The sequence below is a fragment of the Jatropha curcas genome, chromosome 5 (genome assembly GCF_041381405.1).
Source record: "Jatropha curcas cultivar XTBG-Jc1 chromosome 5, XTBG_Jcur_1.0, whole genome shotgun sequence".
NCBI classification, from domain to species: domain Eukaryota; kingdom Viridiplantae; phylum Streptophyta; class Magnoliopsida; order Malpighiales; family Euphorbiaceae; genus Jatropha; species Jatropha curcas.
The window spans coordinates 14,620,910-14,641,737 of record NC_143155.1 but is presented as its reverse complement, the minus strand read 5'-3'; the positions used below and the strand labels follow the sequence as shown (position 1 = coordinate 14,641,737).

General features: G+C 32.9%; 1 protein-coding gene across 1 annotated transcript; it reads right to left on the bottom strand.

Moving 5' to 3' along the window:
• Nucleotides 1–6,141: 6,141 nt before the first annotated feature.
• Nucleotides 6,142–7,284, bottom strand: HSP21 (heat shock protein 21). The gene is made up of 2 exons (XM_089721081.1): nucleotides 6,944–7,284; nucleotides 6,142–6,750 (listed from the first exon to the last, which is right to left on the bottom strand). The coding sequence occupies exons 1-2, from the start codon at nucleotides 7,194–7,196 to the stop codon at nucleotides 6,317–6,319; spliced, it is 687 nt and encodes a 228-aa protein (XP_089577207.1). The 5' UTR covers nucleotides 7,197–7,284; the 3' UTR covers nucleotides 6,142–6,316.
• Between the last annotated feature and the right edge of the window lie 13,544 nt (nucleotides 7,285–20,828).

Sequence of the window (20,828 nt, the reverse complement as noted above, 5' to 3'; positions counted from 1 at the left end):
AGTCATTATACCATCCTCATATTCATGCAAAGCATGCCACATCATGTGTTCAGCTGTCGCCTTAGATGCATATAACCTTTGAAGGCGAGGAATAAGAGGGAAATAATACATCTTCTTGAAAGCCTTCTCTTTTTGTTCTCTACCAGTCCCTTGACCCCGCCGTTGATATCTTGGAAGATTACAAAACTTGCATTCTCTGAATTCCGAGTCAACACCCCAGAATATCATACAATTATTACGACAGCAATCAATCTTTTCTACCGATAGTCCCAACCCCCGAACTAATTTTTTTGTCCGATAAAAATTATCAACCATTGAATGGCCTTCAGGCAACATTTCTTTTGCTAACTGCACAAAATCATCGTAACACCTTTCTGAAAAATGGTGCTCTGCTTTCATGTGTAGTAATCGTGCAACAACAGACAGAACTGAATGATTCTTGCATCCAGGCCACAGTTCACTGTTAGCTGCACTTAGCATGTCAAACAATTGTTGTGCTGCTACATTTGGCGATTCCTCCATATTATCCCATTCACATTGTACTCTCCTCGCATCGATTACCATATCATTGCATTGATTACCATACAGAAATTGATAAGGCTGAACTTCTAAACTTACCGGAATGGAGTGGCCTGACCCACTGGCAACTCGAGCTTCACCATGATGTATCCATTCATAATAATTTTCCACAAACCCATGTTTGCACAAATGAAGTTTCACTGTATCGATGTCTAAGAAGGCTCGATTTCGACACTTCTTGTGATTACATGGACACCTCAACTTATTATCATCCATAAAACTGGGATTACCAACTGCAAACTGTATAAACGCCTCCAATCCTTGCAGGAACTCTTGTCTTAATATCCCATTGACCTCGAACCTCCAGTACATCCAAGCTCGATTATTTTGCATTTTTTTTACCTAATTAACAATGTGTTTATAAAGGGCCGTGTCATGTAATTGCATTAGTCTAAACCATCCTTAAAACATGCACCTAATGTAATGTTCAATTTACAACACTTATAAGTAACTAAAGTTATTTCTATAATACGGGTAACTATATATAAATGTAAAATCACTAAGTTCATTTATTGAATACAAAGACTACTGTAATAAAGGTAAGTGTACTATTCTACATATTGAATTTTTGGAAAAAAAATTCGGCAGCATTTCGGCACAACACAATCAAATCTCAAATACAAAAACAAATCAATAAACACTTCTATATCATACCAACATTCTCCAAAGGCAATATGGCCACTACTAGGCCTCCAATCCAAACTCATCATTCATGACAGTCAAAAACATATTTAAGAAAAATAACGACAATAATATAAAATAAAGAAAAACACAGCCAAAACTTCTCAAGAAAAAGTTGCCAATAATTAAGAACATGTAATAACCTATTTCTCACAAAGAATTATTTATATACATTCCAATTATTCTTAAAAAAAAAAAAAAATTGGAGCAATTAGTTTTTGTACTTGTTATTTTTTTTGTTCAGTACTTTCACAGAGTTGGTTTTTATGCATCAACTACGTATACGTTGATCTTAAGATATTTACAATTAGTTTTTGTAGTTTGGAGCATATATTGAAAACTGAAAACTGAAAACTCTTAAGTACACATCGCATTTGCATATTTCTTTTATATTACTTTTTCGATTAACTTGAATAAAATGTAAAATATTATATAATAAAAAGAAAAGTGCTTTCATTTTCAATCCCATAATATTTATATTCCGTATATTTGAAATGACACTTGCTTTGAAACTTTGAAACTTTTCCGAATTGGTTGCATACTTTGAAATGGTCTACTAAAGTAGCTATCAAAGTTTGATTAAATTTTTTTAATAATTTAATTATTTCGGTTCAATTTTAAACTTTGATGAATTTGTGAAAGGTATTTTATAAGTTATTAAAAATTAGATCACTTATTAGATTTGAGAAATTTTGATGGATAAAATGAGTTTATTTTTTTATACATTCAACAATTTTTTTAGTAAATAAATGTTGAAATAAGAAAAACCACTAAATGTTAATTTCACATTTTTCATTAAAAGTCCTAACAAAAAATATATATAATAAATCAACCACAATATATTTAGAACCTTTAAAATATTGTTATTCTCTCCTAATAACAACTGTAAAAATCATTCTACTATATATTTACAATAGTTTTATATGTATTGATTACTAGATTTTATATTAATAAAATAGAACTTTAAAGCAAAAAGAAAATGCAATTTTTAATGAATAAAATGTTTTTTTAGAAAAGATAAATAAAAATAGAGATTGAATAAGCAAAAAAATTTGGCGTGCTCACTAATCACATTCAATTTTGTTGCTAAATTTCATTATCATCCATCGGTAAAATTGCAGAAATTAATGTAATTTGAAAATTAAAATTTTTATTGCTCGATATCACTCGAATGTATCTCCAAATGTCGTTCTTCCTAAATATTAATGGCGCGTTCTATTTTATTCGATTCAATTTAGTCAAATTTGTATGATAAAATGATATTTATCTATTTGCTTGGATATTAAGGGTTATTAATTTTATATATAGCAACAATTTTTTTATTTTTTTTTGTTTTTTAAATAAATTATGTAACAATATATAATTACGGCTTTTTGTTGATTGAAACTCTCAATTTTTAATTTATTTAAATTGCATATATATATGTTAAATTAAAATTAAAAAATAACAACAACAACATTAACAATAATATTAATAATAATAATTACAAGTACATTAACAATAATAATAATAATAATAACAACAACAACAACAGTAACAATAATACCAATAATAATAATAACAATAACAATAACAATAACAATAATACTACTACTAATAATAATAATAACAATCACAATAATAATAATAATAACATTAATAATAATAATAATAATAATAATAATAACAATCACAACAATAATAATAATAACATTAATAATAATAATATTAATAACAGCAACAATAATACTAATAATAATAATACCAATAATAATAATAACAACAACAATAACAATAACAATAATACTAATAATAATAATAATAATAACAATCACAATAATAATAATAATAACATTAATAATAATATTAATAACAACAACAACAACAATAATAATAATAATAATACTAATAATAATAATAACAACAACAATAACAATAACAATAATAATAATAATAATAATAATAATAATAATAATAATAATAATAACAATCACAATAATAATAATAATATTAATAATATTAGTATAATAACAACAACAATAATACAAATAATAATAATAATAATAATAATAATAATAATAATAATAATAATACCCTAAAAAAATTCTAATCGCAACCCTATATACAAAATCAACCATAACTTAATACAATAAAAACAAATAAAATCGAAAAAAAAATTGGAAAAATTAATCGCAAAATAAAACTAACTTCAAATTTTCGCAACAGGCTGACCGAAGTGCAAAGCGAGCGGGGCTGGCGGCGTCAGGCAGGCTGGAACAGTCTCAGGATGGGCGAGAGTGGCGCTGCGGACGGCGGAGAGGAGAGGAGAAGGAGAAGAGAGAAAGAAGAAGAAAGAAAAAAGAAAGGGCCCGATGCTTAAAGCCCTAAATTTTGCGACCGACATATCGGTCGCAAATGTTATAACTATCGGTCGCAATTTTTAATGAGCCGACGTCGTTTGACTAGGCTCAAAATTTGCGACCGATTTGAGACTAAATATATCGGTCGCAAAAAATCTGTCGCAATATAGTCTCCAATCGGTCGCAGAACTTTGGCCCATTTTTGACGCGCGAAATTTTGCGACAGAAGAACACTTAGTCGCACATCGGTCGCAAAATCGGTCGCAAATCCGTAGTACATAGGTCGCAAATCATTAGCCATTCTCGCGGGAATTTTCAGCGCCAAATTTTGCGACCGATGGCTTATAAGTCGCAAATCGGTGGCAATTTTGCGACCGAATTATGTCGGTCGCAAAAATCGGTCGCAATTATGCGTTTTTTTTTGTAGTGTACATTGATTAAATTACATATATAATTTTGCCTAATTCCAATTTTATCATTCTTTTCAATAACACATGTACAAAATTCAACACCAAAGAGCGCAATGGAGCGCAATGGACAAGGGCTAACAATCACTATTAATATCATAATGATTGTTACAACAATCACGAAAATAAGTGATCGTGCCAATAATCATGACAAAAGCCGTGCGTTTCTTATATTTTGAGAACCATCTTTATAAAACACGAAGTAAAAAAATATGAATCATCAACTCTGCAATGTCAAATTCAATCATATCCTGCAAATGTCTTTTCTTTTTTTTATAAAACGTATTCTTAAGCTCATGAATTTATAAACCTCTAATTTTTTATTGATCAATATTGAGCATTTTAACTTTTATTTTTATTAGAATTTAACCCTTATTTAACTGAAGCCATGAAATGTGCAACCATTACTCAATGAAATCATGTGATGTTCAGTCGGAAGAAAGAAGACAATTTAACGAGTTTTTTTTTTTTTTTTTTTTTTTGGCTTTAAAATGAAAAATCTGACATTAGTTTTCTATTATACGAGTTGACTTTTATTTATTTTATTTCAATGTCTAGATGGGAATTGGGATTTTTTTTTTATACCATGTTATTCTCGCCGGAATTTTTCTTGTGTTATTAGTAACTTCGATTCCCGTTGCTTTTAATTAAATAAAGATTTCATTTTAACAAAATATAAAATTGAACGGTTCAATGTCAGTAAATAAAAGTTCTAAAATTTAATAAATTCAAAAGTTTAAATATATATTAAATTACATATAAATCGCAATTCACAAAAAAAAATTGAAAAAAATAAAATAAAATCGCAAAATGTACCTGAACTTGTGTCCAAAGAGCGTAAACGCCGATGAGAAGTGACCGGGGTTGCAATGGAGCCGAGATGGCGGCGTCAGGCGGCCTGGAGCGGCACGGCGAGACACTGGGACGGCGCTGCGAACGGAGGAGAAGAGAGGAGGAGGAGAAGAAATAAAGAAGAAGAAAGAAGAAAGAAGGCGTCTGGCGTTTAAAGCCCTAAAATTTGTGACCAACTGATCGGTCGCAAATTTCTTAAAATCGGTCGCAATTTTTAACTCTGCGACGTCGTTTTACTTCGCACCAAAATTGCGATCGATTTGCGACCATCTAAGTCGGTCGCAAATCATTCGCAGAATTTGGTCCTCAATTTAAAGCGCGCAATTTTACGACGGAATAATACATGGTCGCAAATCCATCGTACACTAGTCGCAAACTGGAAAACAAACTCGTGGAAATTTTTAGCGCTACAATTAGCGACTGTTTGTCCATATGTCGCAAATCGGTCGCACAATTGCAACCGAATTTAATCGGTCGCAATAATTGGTCGCAAAATAGTGATTTTTTTGTAGTGACCAAACAAAGAATAAAAGGCTCCCGAGGGAAACGACGCTTGTCCTAGAAAACAAAGAGAATTTTAATACTTCAAAAATAAAAAAATGAGCGAAAGAGGAATTAAATTTTAGAGTTTATACCATAAAAGAAAGAATGGATATAGATGCTTTAATAAGATGGGCGGATGATCATTTAGATTAAAAAAAAAAAAAAAGCTAACGGATTTAAATTATTAGTAAATAATTTTCTTAATGAAGTAGCAATTATCATTTTTATTGTTTTAGTGAATAATTATTGTTTTTTTTAATCTCAATATATCATTATAATTTTAGATTTTTAGTAAATACATGATTTATAATATTATAAAATAAAAAAAATATAAAATTTATATGAAATAATAAATAACGAGTATAAAAAATAATAAATACAAACAACATACAATGCATGTTCAGAAAAAATATACAAAATAATATATATATATATATATATATATATATATATATCATTCACCAAACTATAAACGTATCAAACTGATACAATTTTAATTTTTGAGCAAATTTATATTATAAAATAAAAATTATCAATTACTTAAAAGCTATAAATCCAACCAAACCAATTAACCCAAATAAAACATGTATAATTACGCCATAAATTTAAGGTAGGAGCAATTAAAAATTGGGAAACTTTTATGAAGGTGTTATTGTTGTTGACTAATCATACACGTACAGTTGCATTAAACTTGTCTTTTTTCTTATTATTATTATTATTATTATTATTATCATTATAAACTTTACTATACACAATCTCAGGCTCTATGCCACATCACATCTTCATTTTGCATATGCAACCTTAAATTAAAATCACACCGCAAACCAAAAAAAAACAAGGAAGAGGTTACAATCTTTACTGTATATCTACATCGATAACCTTGCGTTCTACTTTAGTCTTTGGAATAGAAATAAAGAGAACTCCATTCTTCAACTCGGCCTTGATTTTATCCTTTTCGCAGTTATCTGGTAGCTTAAGACGGGTGTCGTAAGAGCTTAAACTCCGGCCAGACCACGAATCATCGCGGGATTCTTCCTCCTTGTGCTCTCCCTTAATGACAAGCACATCATCCTCTATTGAGACTTTGACATCTTCCTTAGAAAGTCCTGGCATGTCAAACCTCATCTTTATCTCATTTTCATCGTCTTTGATGTCCCATGGTGCTCTTATCTCTCCCGCTGCTGCCCTTGTTCTTGCTGTAGGGAATGTCATTGCATCCTCAAACAGCCTGTCCATTGTGTCTAACATTTGACGCATTGTCCTCATTGGTGATAATGGATCCATCAAGCCTGCATAAATATACAATCAAAGTCATATATATATGTGTTAACTTGAATTGAAATCAAAATCGGTTTGATAATTTCAACCTTAAATCAAATCAAAAACTATAATGGGATCGGCTTAATTCTGATCTTCTCTCAGAAATTTTAGGACTCAAACCAATTCGAAATTATCAATGAGATGTCTTTGAAAAAGACTTACCAAAAGGAGAGAGATCAGCAATCAGACTTCTAGGCCGCTTCTCAACTGCAGTGCCCTGGTCACCCTTATTGACATGAACATCCACAGAATTGTCCTTCTGATCCCCTGAAGCCTGAGCTCTCACTAAACAAAGACGCGATGGCCTACCCATGTTAGGAAAGCTCACTATTCCTTTAGTTGAGTTAGTTGTCATGGCTTTCTTTGAAATCAAAGGAGCTGCAGCAGCTGACAGAGACATTGTTGAAGAAGCCATAGCTAGTGATACTTGCAGAAGAAAAGAATATCGGGAGATACCAGATCGTTGAAATGATATAAGACCTTAGGATGATCCAATGGGTAATGGAGATTGAGAATTTATAGAGAAAGCAGAGAAGTGTATGGATGGGTTTTGAAAGTTTGAGAGTTTACAAGAAACTACTGGAGTTTTTGTCTGTATTTGTTATTGGATTGACACGTGGATTCTTTTGTCTCCATTCGTTTTCTCATTCTTTCCGGAGAGATCCTTTGTCACGTTGAGACTGTTGAGAAGATCTTTTCCCCCGAAGGAAATGACAGTTACAAATAATGTAGTTTCTTGTAAAAAATAATGTTGGAAGCGAATTACTTTTAAGACAGTTACAAAATTAGCAATATTGAACTTGTACCAAAACAATAAAAGAACAAAAAAACTCAGTTTTACTCAAAAAATTGTAGTTTAAATAAAAATATAATTAAAAAATAATGAAATGTTTACTTAGATAAAATAAATTTAAGAAATAACTAAACAAACAAATAATAAATATTTTTAAACCAAATATTCATATAATTTAATATTTTTCTAATTCTATAACTTTATTTAAATCAAATATTTCGTTTCATTATTTTTTAAAATTTATGATAAGACACTAAAATTTTTTATAATTATTTTATGTTTCTAAATAACTATTTTTCCTAATTTTGATGTTTTTAAATAATTTTTATCAGTTGAAAAATTTTAAATTATTTTTTATGAAAATTGAAATTTTTGTTCCCAGATTAAGCGAGTAAATTACAAAAAAATTAATTTTTTGGACAAATTAAATATTTCTTCTAAATTCAGAAGACAAATTGAACTGTATTTAATAAAATAATTTTATTTTATTTTTGCAAGCCACCTTAAACACTTATCAATTCCACTTTTTATATCTTTTTTTTTACTGTTTGTTAGTTGGCTTTCCCGTGAAACTCCGCTCCATCTTTCATTTCAAATATAAAAATTTCATTTTTATTGATTTGATAAGATACTAATTCAGTCTATACAAGTATAATCTATTAATAAAATATCATAATAGAAACTTTGATAAAAATTAATTTTTTAAATTTTTAATAAAAAGATAAAATTAGTTAGTAGTTACAGTGTTTTTTTGTATACATTATTGACATTATCAAAAATTTAAATAATTTATAAATTTTCGTAATAATTTTCATTAGTTAAATACTTCTTATTTAAATAGTAAAAATAATTTTTAAAGCTAAAAATTATTTAAATAGTAAATTATTCACTAATTATTTTAAAATCAAGACAATTAATTAAAAATGATTTTTTTCCTTAAAAAAGACAATTAAAAATAATTTTACTATACATTATAAAAATATTAGTGGACGCTCTATGGGCTTTTCGGTTTACTAATCTTATTAAGAAGTGCCATTGCCTTCTTCGAAAGGACTTGCAGGACCAACTGGTGAAGATTTCTTGTGAGGCTACTTTAGTGGTTGATTGTTTGGTCTCTGAGGCAGTTGGAAATCCTTTGGGGTTGAGTATTTCTTAAGGTAAAAGAAAAAAAATATATATATTAGAAAAGAAGTACCAAAAAGCTCAAAACTCTTGAAAATAAAGAACAACATTCAAAAGGTAATTACAAATAAAATATCTCTATAGCTTATTCGTGCTCAAACACTTGTAAGTAAAGATGAGAACAAAGCGAGCTATTTAAGATATCCATCCGCTCCTATTCATTTAATGGACTAAATCATTAAAAATACCCTTTAAATTTTTAGGTGATTTTAATTATATCATAAATTCAATTTTTTTCTTTTAATATTCTAAATTTCAATTTTAGTTAGAATAGCATTCTAATTTCAAATTATATACAATTTAATAAATAAAATATTATTTTTATTAGATCTATACTCTTTCTAAAAATTCACCGTTTAATAGCGTTATAATTAATATTGGTTAGGAATTTAAATTCATAAAAAGCTAAATAAAATAATAAATTTTAGTTATTTATAAGCATAAAATATTAATTTAGGTTTTTATTTTGTCATTTTTAAGCGTGAAATTATGTTTATATTTAGGTTAAATGATTAAATCTCTTGTAAAAATAGATTTCATTCATTACTCCTTGATTTTATTTTTACGAAATCATTAATTGTTGTCAATATTATATAAATAAATAAAAATATTTTATTTTTAAGATTAATATATTATTTTTTATTTTAATATTTATATAAATAAATATAAATATTTATTTACTTATAAGCAATTGGTGGGGAAGGAGTCCGATTTGGGAGGAAATATTAAACTGAGTCCCACAAAAATAATATTTTATACATTAAATTGAGTATAATTTGAAATTAGAGTGTTATTGTAACTAAAATTAAAATTCTGGATATTAGGAGACAAAAGTTGGATTAGGGTAAAATTTGGGGTATTTCTAATAATTTAGCATATTTAATAAGACTACAAGTAGTTATAAAGGGTTTGAAACGAATAGAGATAATAAAATTATTATATAAATAGAATATAAGAATAGATATTTGAGTAATCCTTACTCGTTACCTGATATATTAAATATGTTTGCTATGAGTATTTATGGTTTCCTATCCATTACTAGTAAAAAGATATTTTAAACAAATAAAGATTTGGATAGTTTAAAATTTATAGACGTGCCTTTCCATTTAAGGGTATTTTAAACAGATTTAGAAAGGGTATGGTAGTGCATTATAAATAGGTCTAGATACAAATACTTAAATGAGTTGAGGATAAATATGGTTAGTAAACTTTTAAATAAATACGGAGATGAGTAGTTCAAAATTCACATAATTACATGCGCTGATTCTATCCCTACTTCTAGGATTTAGAACCACATAAATTTAATTTTGTGAATTTAATTTAGCTGAACCCAATAATAGTAACTTAACCTTTTGGTTCAAACCAAAACAATAATCATTTAAAAATGAATAATAGATACATATATGTTATTCTATTTTTCAATATGATAATTATATATTATTCCATTTCATTATGAAAATATTAGTATTGGTAGACAACTATTTGCCTTACTGGCTAAAAAATTCTGAGTACTTGTTTGTAACATAGTTAGATTTAATTTGTAATTGTTAAGATAGACCCAGATATTAGGAGCTAAGATCTCCTATATCATATCTCGCTTGGTTAGCTCATTCCAACTATTATGTATCTCTAAAACTAAAAAAGCATTCCAACTGTTATGTATCTTTAAAACTAAAAGAGGGTAAATGTCATTTTATCTTTATCATTCAAATACTAAAAGTCAAGCAACACATAACTTCTATTAGTTTTTTCCTTGTTTGTTATATCATTAATTTTGATACTATTAAATTGGAGCGGTGAACATAAAACATACTTCACATCTCTCAATTTGAGCAAAACTCCTTAAAGAAATAATATTCTTCAATATTGAATAATCAAGATAGCTGATGGAAGAATCCTAATAGATGGAGTCAATGAGACTGGCAGAATTAGATCCTCCAACCAAATTGATCTTGCCAGTTCTACCTAATGTCACTACGACTGAGCCCCAAGCTGTAGCAATGCTAACTCATGCTTACAACAATTTTACAGTTGTGCTAGAAAGGTCGATGGCCATTCCAGAACCCCAAGTATTACAAGTACCTCCAATCGATTGGAAAGTATGAAGGAGTAATAACATCATAGTGGAGAAAGGAGTTGTACTAGATGGATCTTCGGTAGAATTACAAATGGATGCCAAATCATCTTGGAGAATGAATACCTTGGACCGAAAGATGATGCATGTACAATTTACTCTACTGCTGGAAAATTTCAATGCCGAAGATAATTTTTGAGTGAAGACTTCATAGGTCTTAAGAGAGGTCTGAGAGGTGGGAGACCATAGTGACTACGGATTGAGGAATGATTCTTATCTCTCCTCAGACATCATGACAGTGAACTTTCCTCCGAAGTTTAAAATGCCCACCTTTAAATCATAAGACGACAAATCAAATTCCAGAAATTACCTGGCAAATTTTCATACAGTAATGCATATATACATAACTGATGATGCATTAATCTGGTGAGCATTCCCCATCTCCCTAAAATCATATGTCAGGAGTGGTTTCAGATGCTAAAGACTTGCTCCATTAGCTCTTTTACTTAGCCAGCTGCTTCCTTCAAAGCTTAGTTCATAACGGAACTGTTCGTGGGCATAGTTTTTATTTTGTTTTTATATTTTTATTTAATATTATGTTTTAAATAAGTAATGGTTGAATCTGGAAATTTTGATAAGGTCACGAACAGATGCATCACGCAACTAGGAGTTCCGTCACGCAACTGTTCTTCATAGAACAGCTGCGTGACGCAACTGTTCTAGGGTTCCAGAATACTTTTTTTATATTTTGTTTTAATTTCATATCATTAAATAAATGTTTAATTTTAATTCAAGAAATGACCAATAATGGGCAGATTGGGTTTTAATCAAATCAAACAAGTTAATTTACTATGATTCTGAGATTTTAGGATTTATTATTTATATTGTTTAAATTGTATTGTTAAACCCGGTTTGTGGCCCGCCTTTAACCATAAGGCAAGAGCGGGTCTTTTAATTATTATACTATGGGTGGATGATGGATGTGATTATGAATGCAATGAATTAATCTATTTGGGACGATTAATTAATTTTCCACATAGGAACTCGGTTCGATTTATTCGGGTTGGGTTTAATTAAATAAATTGGCTTTTCTAAAATAAAAATAAATTAGAAATCGTAGGTTAAAAGAGGCCGATTTTTTCCGGCGTCGGCTTCCAACGGGCTGACGTACCCAATTCCCTTACCTAGAATAGCACACGGTGCGCCTGACCAATTTTTCAAATAATTGGCCTTAAATAAAAATTGGGTTAAATGGAGTCATTTTTATAAATTAAAATTGGAAACGGTCCCATTGCTGAAATAATGGGTGGCGACTCAAATATTTTATAAGACCGATTTATTGGCACCACATTCCCAAAAGATTTTAATACCATTTTCCAATAAAAATCATAATCATAATAATTCTAAAATAAAATAAAAAGAAGTTTTCCGAGGTCCCTTCCGGGGATATTTGGGATCTCATTTAGGGCGAAAACAGTAACGACTTCCAAAATTCAGTTTGATTGGTTATGAAGATACCTTCGAGGCTAGGTTTGATTGGCTGGAAGGGTTTTGATTGCCCTGGTCAACTTCGTAATTCACCATCATTAACCAGGAAGAGAGTCCGAACAGCTTCGTAATACACCATCACTGTTTAGGCTGAGAATTGTTCTGATCAGCTTCGCAATACACCATCACTAATCAGTAAGAGGATTGACTCGATCAGCTTCGCAATACACCATCACTAATCGAGAAGAACGATCCAAACAACTTCGTAATACACCATCACTGTTTGGTGGGACCTATCGGTTTCGAAAAACCATCACCGGTTGGCCTGAAAAATTGTTCAAGAGAAAAAGAGCAATTTCTGTGTACAAACAGATCTTGCCTGTAACGTCCCATTTTTCTATTGAATCGAGTCGTTGCTTAGAGTCGAGTCGGGCTGATTCAAAACCCGGTTCGAGCCATTAGAGTCCAGAGTGGGGTAGAATGGGATGTAACTGAAATAAGGAAAGAAGTGGACTTACTTGAAGGAAACAAAAAGATCAAAGTATAAGGATTAGGACTTGCTTGCACTAAAGTATAAAGTTGAGGTATTGAGTTGTACCATTTTGACACTTGAGGTACCATTTAGTAATTTTCACATAAAAATCAATGATATTCTAGAGACTACCCGTGAGTTCCATTTCATTTTCATTTCTTCATCCTTATCTTCATCTTCTTCCTCTACTTTCCTCTTCCACTTTCCTTTCTCCATCACTTTTAATGGTAGTGAAGATTTTAATGGGATTCAAGCAGTAATTCAACTTCTATTCTATCCAAGTAAGTAAACCTTCTTGAATTTCATACTTGAATCATTTGGTGATATTTTTTGAGTATTCATAAGAATTCTCATGTATAGGAGAGGTGAGCTCAAAGGTAGAAGAAAAAGGAAGCTAAAAAGAAGAGCTCAAGCTTGTTAAGTGAAGGTGTGCTATCTCTTTTAGTTTAATTAATTTCCTTGCATGAGAATTTGTGTGGTGTGTTGATAATGAGAAAATATGTTGTTTCATGTTGAGTAAGATGACTGAAAATGGTGAAAAAGCATGAGATGAAATGAATAAATGAAGTAGATATTGAGTTCATGCTGAAACAAGTTTTGCTGGAAAAGTTACCAGTAACTTCACCTTGATTTTTACCCTATTTGATGATGGAATTAGGAAGTGTCATAGAAGAGTTATTTGTTCCTCTATGTGTTAGCTTTACATGGGTTTTTGAATCACCCAAATCGGAGTTGTAAGTTGAGAGATATGACCGAAATAGTACAGACTGCGCAGGCTGGAAAACACGACGCGCGCTCGCGAATTTCATTTGTGCGCTCGCGAATTGTGCCTGGAAACTCTTTGACTCTCATTTTGCACTTCTCACGCTCGCGACTTTGCATGGCGCGCTCGCGAATTGTGTTCTGATGCTCTTTTGGACTTCATTTTCAATGCAATTGTATTCCTTTGCTCAACTTGTATGTCTCCAATCATTTTAAAACAAAAAGACAACATTAGAACATGCATCAAAACAACATGCAAGCATGTAAATGATGTGAAATGAGGTAAACACTATGGTGTATGAAGTTATGAATTCTATGCAATTGTATTCCTTTTCTCAACTTGTATGTCTTCAATCATTTTAAAGCAAAAAGACAACATGAACACATGTATAAACACAAAATGCAAGCATGCAAATGGTGTGAAACTAACATGACACAAGTTGCCCGCTTGGCGAGGCTATCAGCATACAGGTAATCAGTAAATTTTATGAAATGATGAAGCAGTTAATTGTATGACACAAGCATGTGAAAATAACATGACACAAGCATGCAAATTATGACACAGTTACTATGCTTTTGTTTTATCTATTGTCATTCCATTAATATGCTCCATTGAGGTTAGGTAGAAACCACGTAGATAAGGCTATGTCGCGACATAGAATAGCAGATCTGCGCCCCATACAGTTTGGTACTCCGGCTACAGGCCGTTGAGTGGATATGATTATATAGGCCATAGCAGCCAAGCATACAGTTTCATCCAGTTTCATATAGTTTTTCTTATCACTTCGGTTTCACTATAACCTTATGGAGCCATACAGATATCTTGACATAACATTGCATGAATCATACAGTATACTAAACAGCAAGAAAGATCATCAAGGTAAAATGAAAGTATCATGATATGTGTGCTTACATTCCATATGTGAGTAAATGTTTATTTCTACATATGTATGTGCTTATATGTTTCTTTATTCATTGTGATATTCACTGAGTTTAATCAAAGTTGCAGAGTTCATACAGCATAAAGAACATCAGGTAAGATCATGAAAGTATAATGCTATATATGCTTACAAGTTTATTTATTGAATCTTTAAGGAGCCATACAGTCATGAGATGTTATTAATCATAACTTATATGATGTGACTAAAAGTGCATAAGTCATACAGCATAATGAATAACAAGTAAGACAATGAACATATACTGTTATGTCTTCTTACATGTTTATTGATTTCATTCATACAACACAATGAACAGCAGGTAAGATCATGATAGTATCATAATGTGTGATTAAAGGTTCATGTAAAGGAGTTATGAGATAATTAGAACTAAATTATTTATGGTGTGAATTAGAAGTTTATTCTTTGCTATAAAGATGCATTGATGTTGAAATTTACTGAATCTATGATTATCAATGCTTTTATGCAATTTGTATTTTAAGTTAGTTGCCATCACACTTTGTTAAGTATGTGAATTATGAGCACCACTGAGTTTTATACTCAGCGCGTCGATTTTTATCATGCGTAGGTTGAAGATTGTGGTTGCTACTTGAAGACTTGAAGAGTACTATCAAGACAGAAGTGACGAATTTGGGAGTAGTAGATCGAGAGTAATATCATTAAGAATTATGGCATGTATTAAGATTTATGGCATGTATAATTATTACATTTGTTAGAGCTTATGTGATTGGAAATATAATTGAAGCATGTAATTATTGTGGTGTAAGTATTTGGAGGAAATGATTGAATATGAAATATTTTACTATAGTTGGTATGATTAGGTCATGAAGACTTGATATAGATCATGAATGCAATTAATTGCTGGATATTAAATGCTATTGAGGATTTATACAGTTATGACTATATATAAAGTGTTGTTGTGTTATGATGATTAGTTGGAGATATTGAAAGTTTAAAGTTTAATTGGGAGTGTTTTATATTCATATTTAGCATACAGGATGATATCAGCATGACAGGATATAAGTTCAACCAGATTATAGCGTCTCGACTCGGTTCATTCGGGTTAACGGGTGGACCGGGAAGGGATGTTACAATTTTTGGTATCAGAGCCTAGGTTTAGGCGGTTCTCGGACTATAGGTGTATCTATGTAGGTTAAAGACATGCAGTGAGAGTATGAGTAATTTAAGTTAAAGACATGCCATATTGGTTTGATTGGAAACAACCAGCCATTAGAGAATGGTGTCGTGGTAAGCGGAGTATATAGTGAGGTTACTATTGATGATTTCTGGTTATATCCTTTTAGACCATTATGCATGGAGTATATGCTTAAAGAATAATGGATAGGGAATTCGATGTAGTGGTTATTGGAGATGAAATATTATTGAGGTGTTAAGGATTTGTGTGCTTTCATGAGTTGATATGAGTTCTCAATGTTATCAGTATTATGAGATGTATTTTGACACTGATTTTTATCCATGATAGTGATAGCATGAATGACTTGTAAAAATGTTTGTTCATGTTGACTCCAGAAGAAGCATAGTTTATGTTGCTTATGAACAAATGATTTTGCTATGAAAATTCTTCTTCTCTGAACACTTTGCAAAATAACCTTTCAAGTGTGGTTTTCTAAAGTTTTGATAAATGAAGGATTGTTTTATACATGACAATGAAGTCACTTGTATAAATTCATGAGCTATGAAGTATATTGGTTTATGACTTATGTGACATCCTACTGAGTCGAGTCATTTCATAGAGTCGAGTTGAGTCGGGCCGAACCAAACCCGGTTGGGGTAGACTGGGATTATAAGTGGACTTACTTGAATGAGAGAAAAAGATCAAAGTATAAGGGTTAGGATTTACTTGCACTAAAAGATCAAGCTTGGGTATTAAGTTGTAACCTGTTGACAATTGAGGTACCATTTAGGAAGTTTCACATAAATCCCTTGATATTTTGATGGCCTACCCGTGATAATCATTTCACTTTCCCATTTTCATCTTTATCTTCATCTTCTTCATCTCCTTCCTTTCCCTTTATTTCTCCATCCATTTTCATGGTAGTTAAGCATTAAGGCAACCTCTATTTTCTCCAAGTAAGTAGAATTTCTTGAAGCCTTATGTTATTCAACCTCTAATTGAGTTATATTGTAGATAAGTTATAAGAATTTTGATGTGTATAGGAGAAGTGAGTTCAAAGATTGTAGAAAAGGGAAGCTAAAGAAGAGCTCAAGCTTTGTGGAGTGAAGGTTTGATATCTCTTGTCATTTACCATTTTCTTTGCATGAGAACTTGTGTGGTGTGTTGATAATGAGACAATATATTGCTTAATGTTGAGTGAGAGGACTGGAAATGGTGAGAAAACATGGGATGAACTGAACAAATGAACTAGATATTGAGTTATGCTGAAACAGGTTTTGCTGGAAAAAGAACCAGTGACTTCACCTTGATTTTGACCCTATTTAATGACGGAATTAGGAAGTGTCATAGAAGAGTTATTTGTTCCTCTATGTGTTAGCTTTACATGGGTTTTTGAATCACCCAAATCAGAGTTATATATTGAGAGATATGACCAAAAGAGTACAGACTGCGAAGGCTGGAAAACACGTCGCGCGCTCGCGAATTTCATTGCGCGCTCGCGAATTTGGCCTGTAAACTCACTGACTCTCATGTGTGCTTTGCGCGCTCGTGACTTTCATTTGCGCGCTCGCGACTTGTGTTTTTATGCTCTTTTGGACTTCATTTTCTATGCAATTGTATTCCTTTGCTCACCTTGTATGCCTCCAATCATTGTAAAACAAAAAGACAACATTAGAACATGTATCAAAACAACTTGCAAGCATGCAAATGATGTGAAACCAAGTAAACATTATGATTTATGAAGTTATGAAACCATTAATATGATGTTGTGTTATACTATTGACAGACCAACATTATGCTCCATTGAGGTTAGGTAGAAACCATGTAGATAAGGCTATGTCGCGACATAGGATAGCAGATCTGCACCCCATACGGTTTGGTACTCCGGCTAAAGGCCGTTGAGTGGATATGATTATATATGGGCCATAGCAGCCAAGCATACAGTTTCATCCAGTTTCATACAGTTTTTCTTATCACTTCGGTTTCACTATAACCTTATGGAGCCATACAGATATCTTGACATAATATTGCATGAATCATACAGTATAATAAATAGCAAGAAAGACCGTCAAGGTAGAAAGAAAGTATCATGATATGTGTGCTTATATGTGCCATATGTGTTTACATGGTTCTTTCTATACATGTATGTGCTTAATTGTTTTTTTTCTATGTTGAGATATCCACTGAGCTTTATTTGCTCAGCGAGTTACCTGTTTAACTCGCAGGTTTTGAGACTGGACCGTAGAGAGTCAGCTTACAACTGCTGCAGTTCATCTGTAGAAGACTCAGTCTTCAGGGTAGCTACTCATTTGGATGTGTATCTTTTGTCTACCCTTTTTATGGCATGTACAGGGCACACAGTTGGGCCCATTTCATTTTGACACTAGTATCATGTCTTGTAAATATTAAGTACATTATTAATGGAAACAACATCAGCATAATATTATATTCAATATACATTATGATATCAGCATGACAGGACATAAAGTCAACCAGTTTGTAGCGTCTCGGTTCGGTTCATTCAGGTTAACGGGTGGACCGGGAAGGGATGTTACAAATTTTGGTATCAGAGCCCTAGGTTTAGTTTCCCCGGGCTTGCATGCATAAGTCAGTCTAGTGTACATGCCATGACTACCCTGATGAACTAAGCAGTTGTTATTCTTTTAGGAGGATGTCATAGGAAGGTGAGAGCGAGTCACACGCCTCTAGAGCAGTGGAGGGTGAGGCTCCAGTAGCACCAGGTCAAGAGGTGCTGTTAAAGCAACTTGCAGATACTTTTCGACAGATTGCAGGGGTGATACCTCAAGCACCAATAGTAGTAGAAAGAGAAAGAAAGCCCCCACTAGAGAAGCTTCGAAAATATGGTGCGAAAGAATTTAGTGCTAACAAGGATGATAGTCCAGAAATAGCTGAGTATTGGTTAGATGGGACATCGAGAGTCCTGGAACAATTACAGTGTACACCGGAGGACAAGTTGATTTGTGCCACATCATTGCTAATAGATGAAGCATATACATGGTGGACTACTGTTCAGCAGCGAGTATCAATAGAGCAGCGTACTTGGCAATTCTTTTTGGATGAATTCAAGAAAAAGTTCATCACAGAGGCTTACCTTGATGCTAGAAGAAAAGAATTCTTATACCTTAGACTGAACAGAATGTCAGTGGCAGAATATGAAAGAGAATTCACCAGACTTAGCAGGTATGGTAAGCGGATAGTGGCTACAGAGGCCGAGAGGTGTAAAAAGTTTCAGGAAGGCCTGAATGATGAGATTCAGATGGGAGTGGTAGCTTCCAGATTCAGAGAGTTCTCAGCGTTGGAAGAGGCAGCTCAGGAGATAGAGCGAATTCAGGCCAGTCAGCGTACCAGACGCCAGCGGTCTCAGCAGAGGAGAGACCAAACTCAGAGTGCACCCAGTACATATCAGTCGGAGAGCAAGAGATTCAGAGGTGCTAGTATTTCAGCTGGGTCTAGGCCTTCCTTCAGCCAAGGCTCAGCTAGGGTTGCTAATGCGCCAGCGGTATCAGTTGTGGCTAGTTCTGCCGGTGGTAGTCGAGGTTCAGGCAGAGGAACTGGTAGAGGCACCAGTAGAGGTGCAGAGTCAGCTGGTTATACTTTGCCACCTTGTGAGCATTGTGGCAGACGACATGGTGGAGATTGTTGGCTGGTGACTAGCAAATGCTGGCTATGCGAAGCATCAGACCATCAGAAGAAAGATTGTCCTAAGAGGGCAAAAGTTCCTACACAGTTCATAGCAGGCAGAGGTAGAGGTGAGACCTCCGGAGGGCAGAGACAGCAATCAGAGACTGTGGACAGACCCGATACTAGAGTTCCAGCCAGGGTTTATGCTATGCGAGCCAGGGAAGATGAGGAAGCTCCAGATGTAATAGTTGGTGAGTTTTCTTTATGTGATCATACAGTTTATGCTTTAATTGATCCTGGATCATCTCATTCATACATTAGCGTACCTAAACCTTGGGTTAAAGGGTTAGTAGTTACACATGTGAGTCAGGGTATGTTGGTTACAAATCCATTAGGAGATGTAGTAAAAACCCATACAATGGTCAAAAGTTGTCCAATTGTTATACATGGAAAGGAGTTTCTAGGAGACCTGATGGAGTTACCATTTAGAGAATTTGATGTTATTCTGGGCATGGATTGGCTATCCAAACATCAGGCTATAGTTGATTGTGCACAGAAAAGGGTGACATTATATACAACAGCAGGGGAAGAGATAATAGTAGTCGGGAAGCGGCGAGATTTTCTGGGTAATGTGATATCAGCCATGGCAGCAAAGAGATTAATTCAGAAGGGTTGTGAAGCATACTTGGTATGTGCATTACAAGCAGAGAAAGAAAAGTCAAAAGTGCAAGACATACCAACAGTGTGTGATTATCCAGACGTATTTCCAGAAGAGTTACCAGGGTTACCACCAAGGAGGGAAGTGGAGTTTACCATAGATGTCTATCCTGGAGCAGCACCAGTATCAATTGCACCTTATAGAATGGCACCAGCAGAGTTAAAAGAGTTAAAGATTCAACTGCAGGAGTTATTGGATAAAGGTTTTATCAGACCCAGTGTATCACCGTGGGGAGCACCGGTATTATTTGTAAAGAAGAAAGATGGATCATTCAGACTGTGCATTGACTACAGACAACTGAACAAACTGACAATCAAGAATAAGTATCCATTGCCTCGAATTGATGATTTGTTTGATCAGCTAAAGGGTGCAGGCATGTTTTCTAAGATCGACCTCAGGTCGGGATACCATCAGTTGCGGATAAAGGAAGAAGATATCGCTAAGACTGCATTGAGGACCCGATATGGTCACTATGAATTTTTAGTAATGCCATTCGGTCTCACAAATGCACCAGCGGTTTTCATGGATCTCATGAACCGTGTGTTTCATTCATATCTGGATCAGTTCGTAGTGGTGTTTATAGATGACATTTTGGTCTACTCCAGAGACAGGGTTGAACATGATAAACATTTGCGGATTGTACTTCAGACACTGAGGGATAAACAGCTGTATGCCAAGCTCAGTAAGTGTGAGTTTTGACTGGAAGAAGTTTCTTTCTTAGGACATGTGGTGTCATCGGAGGGTATCAGAGTGGACCCTAAGAAG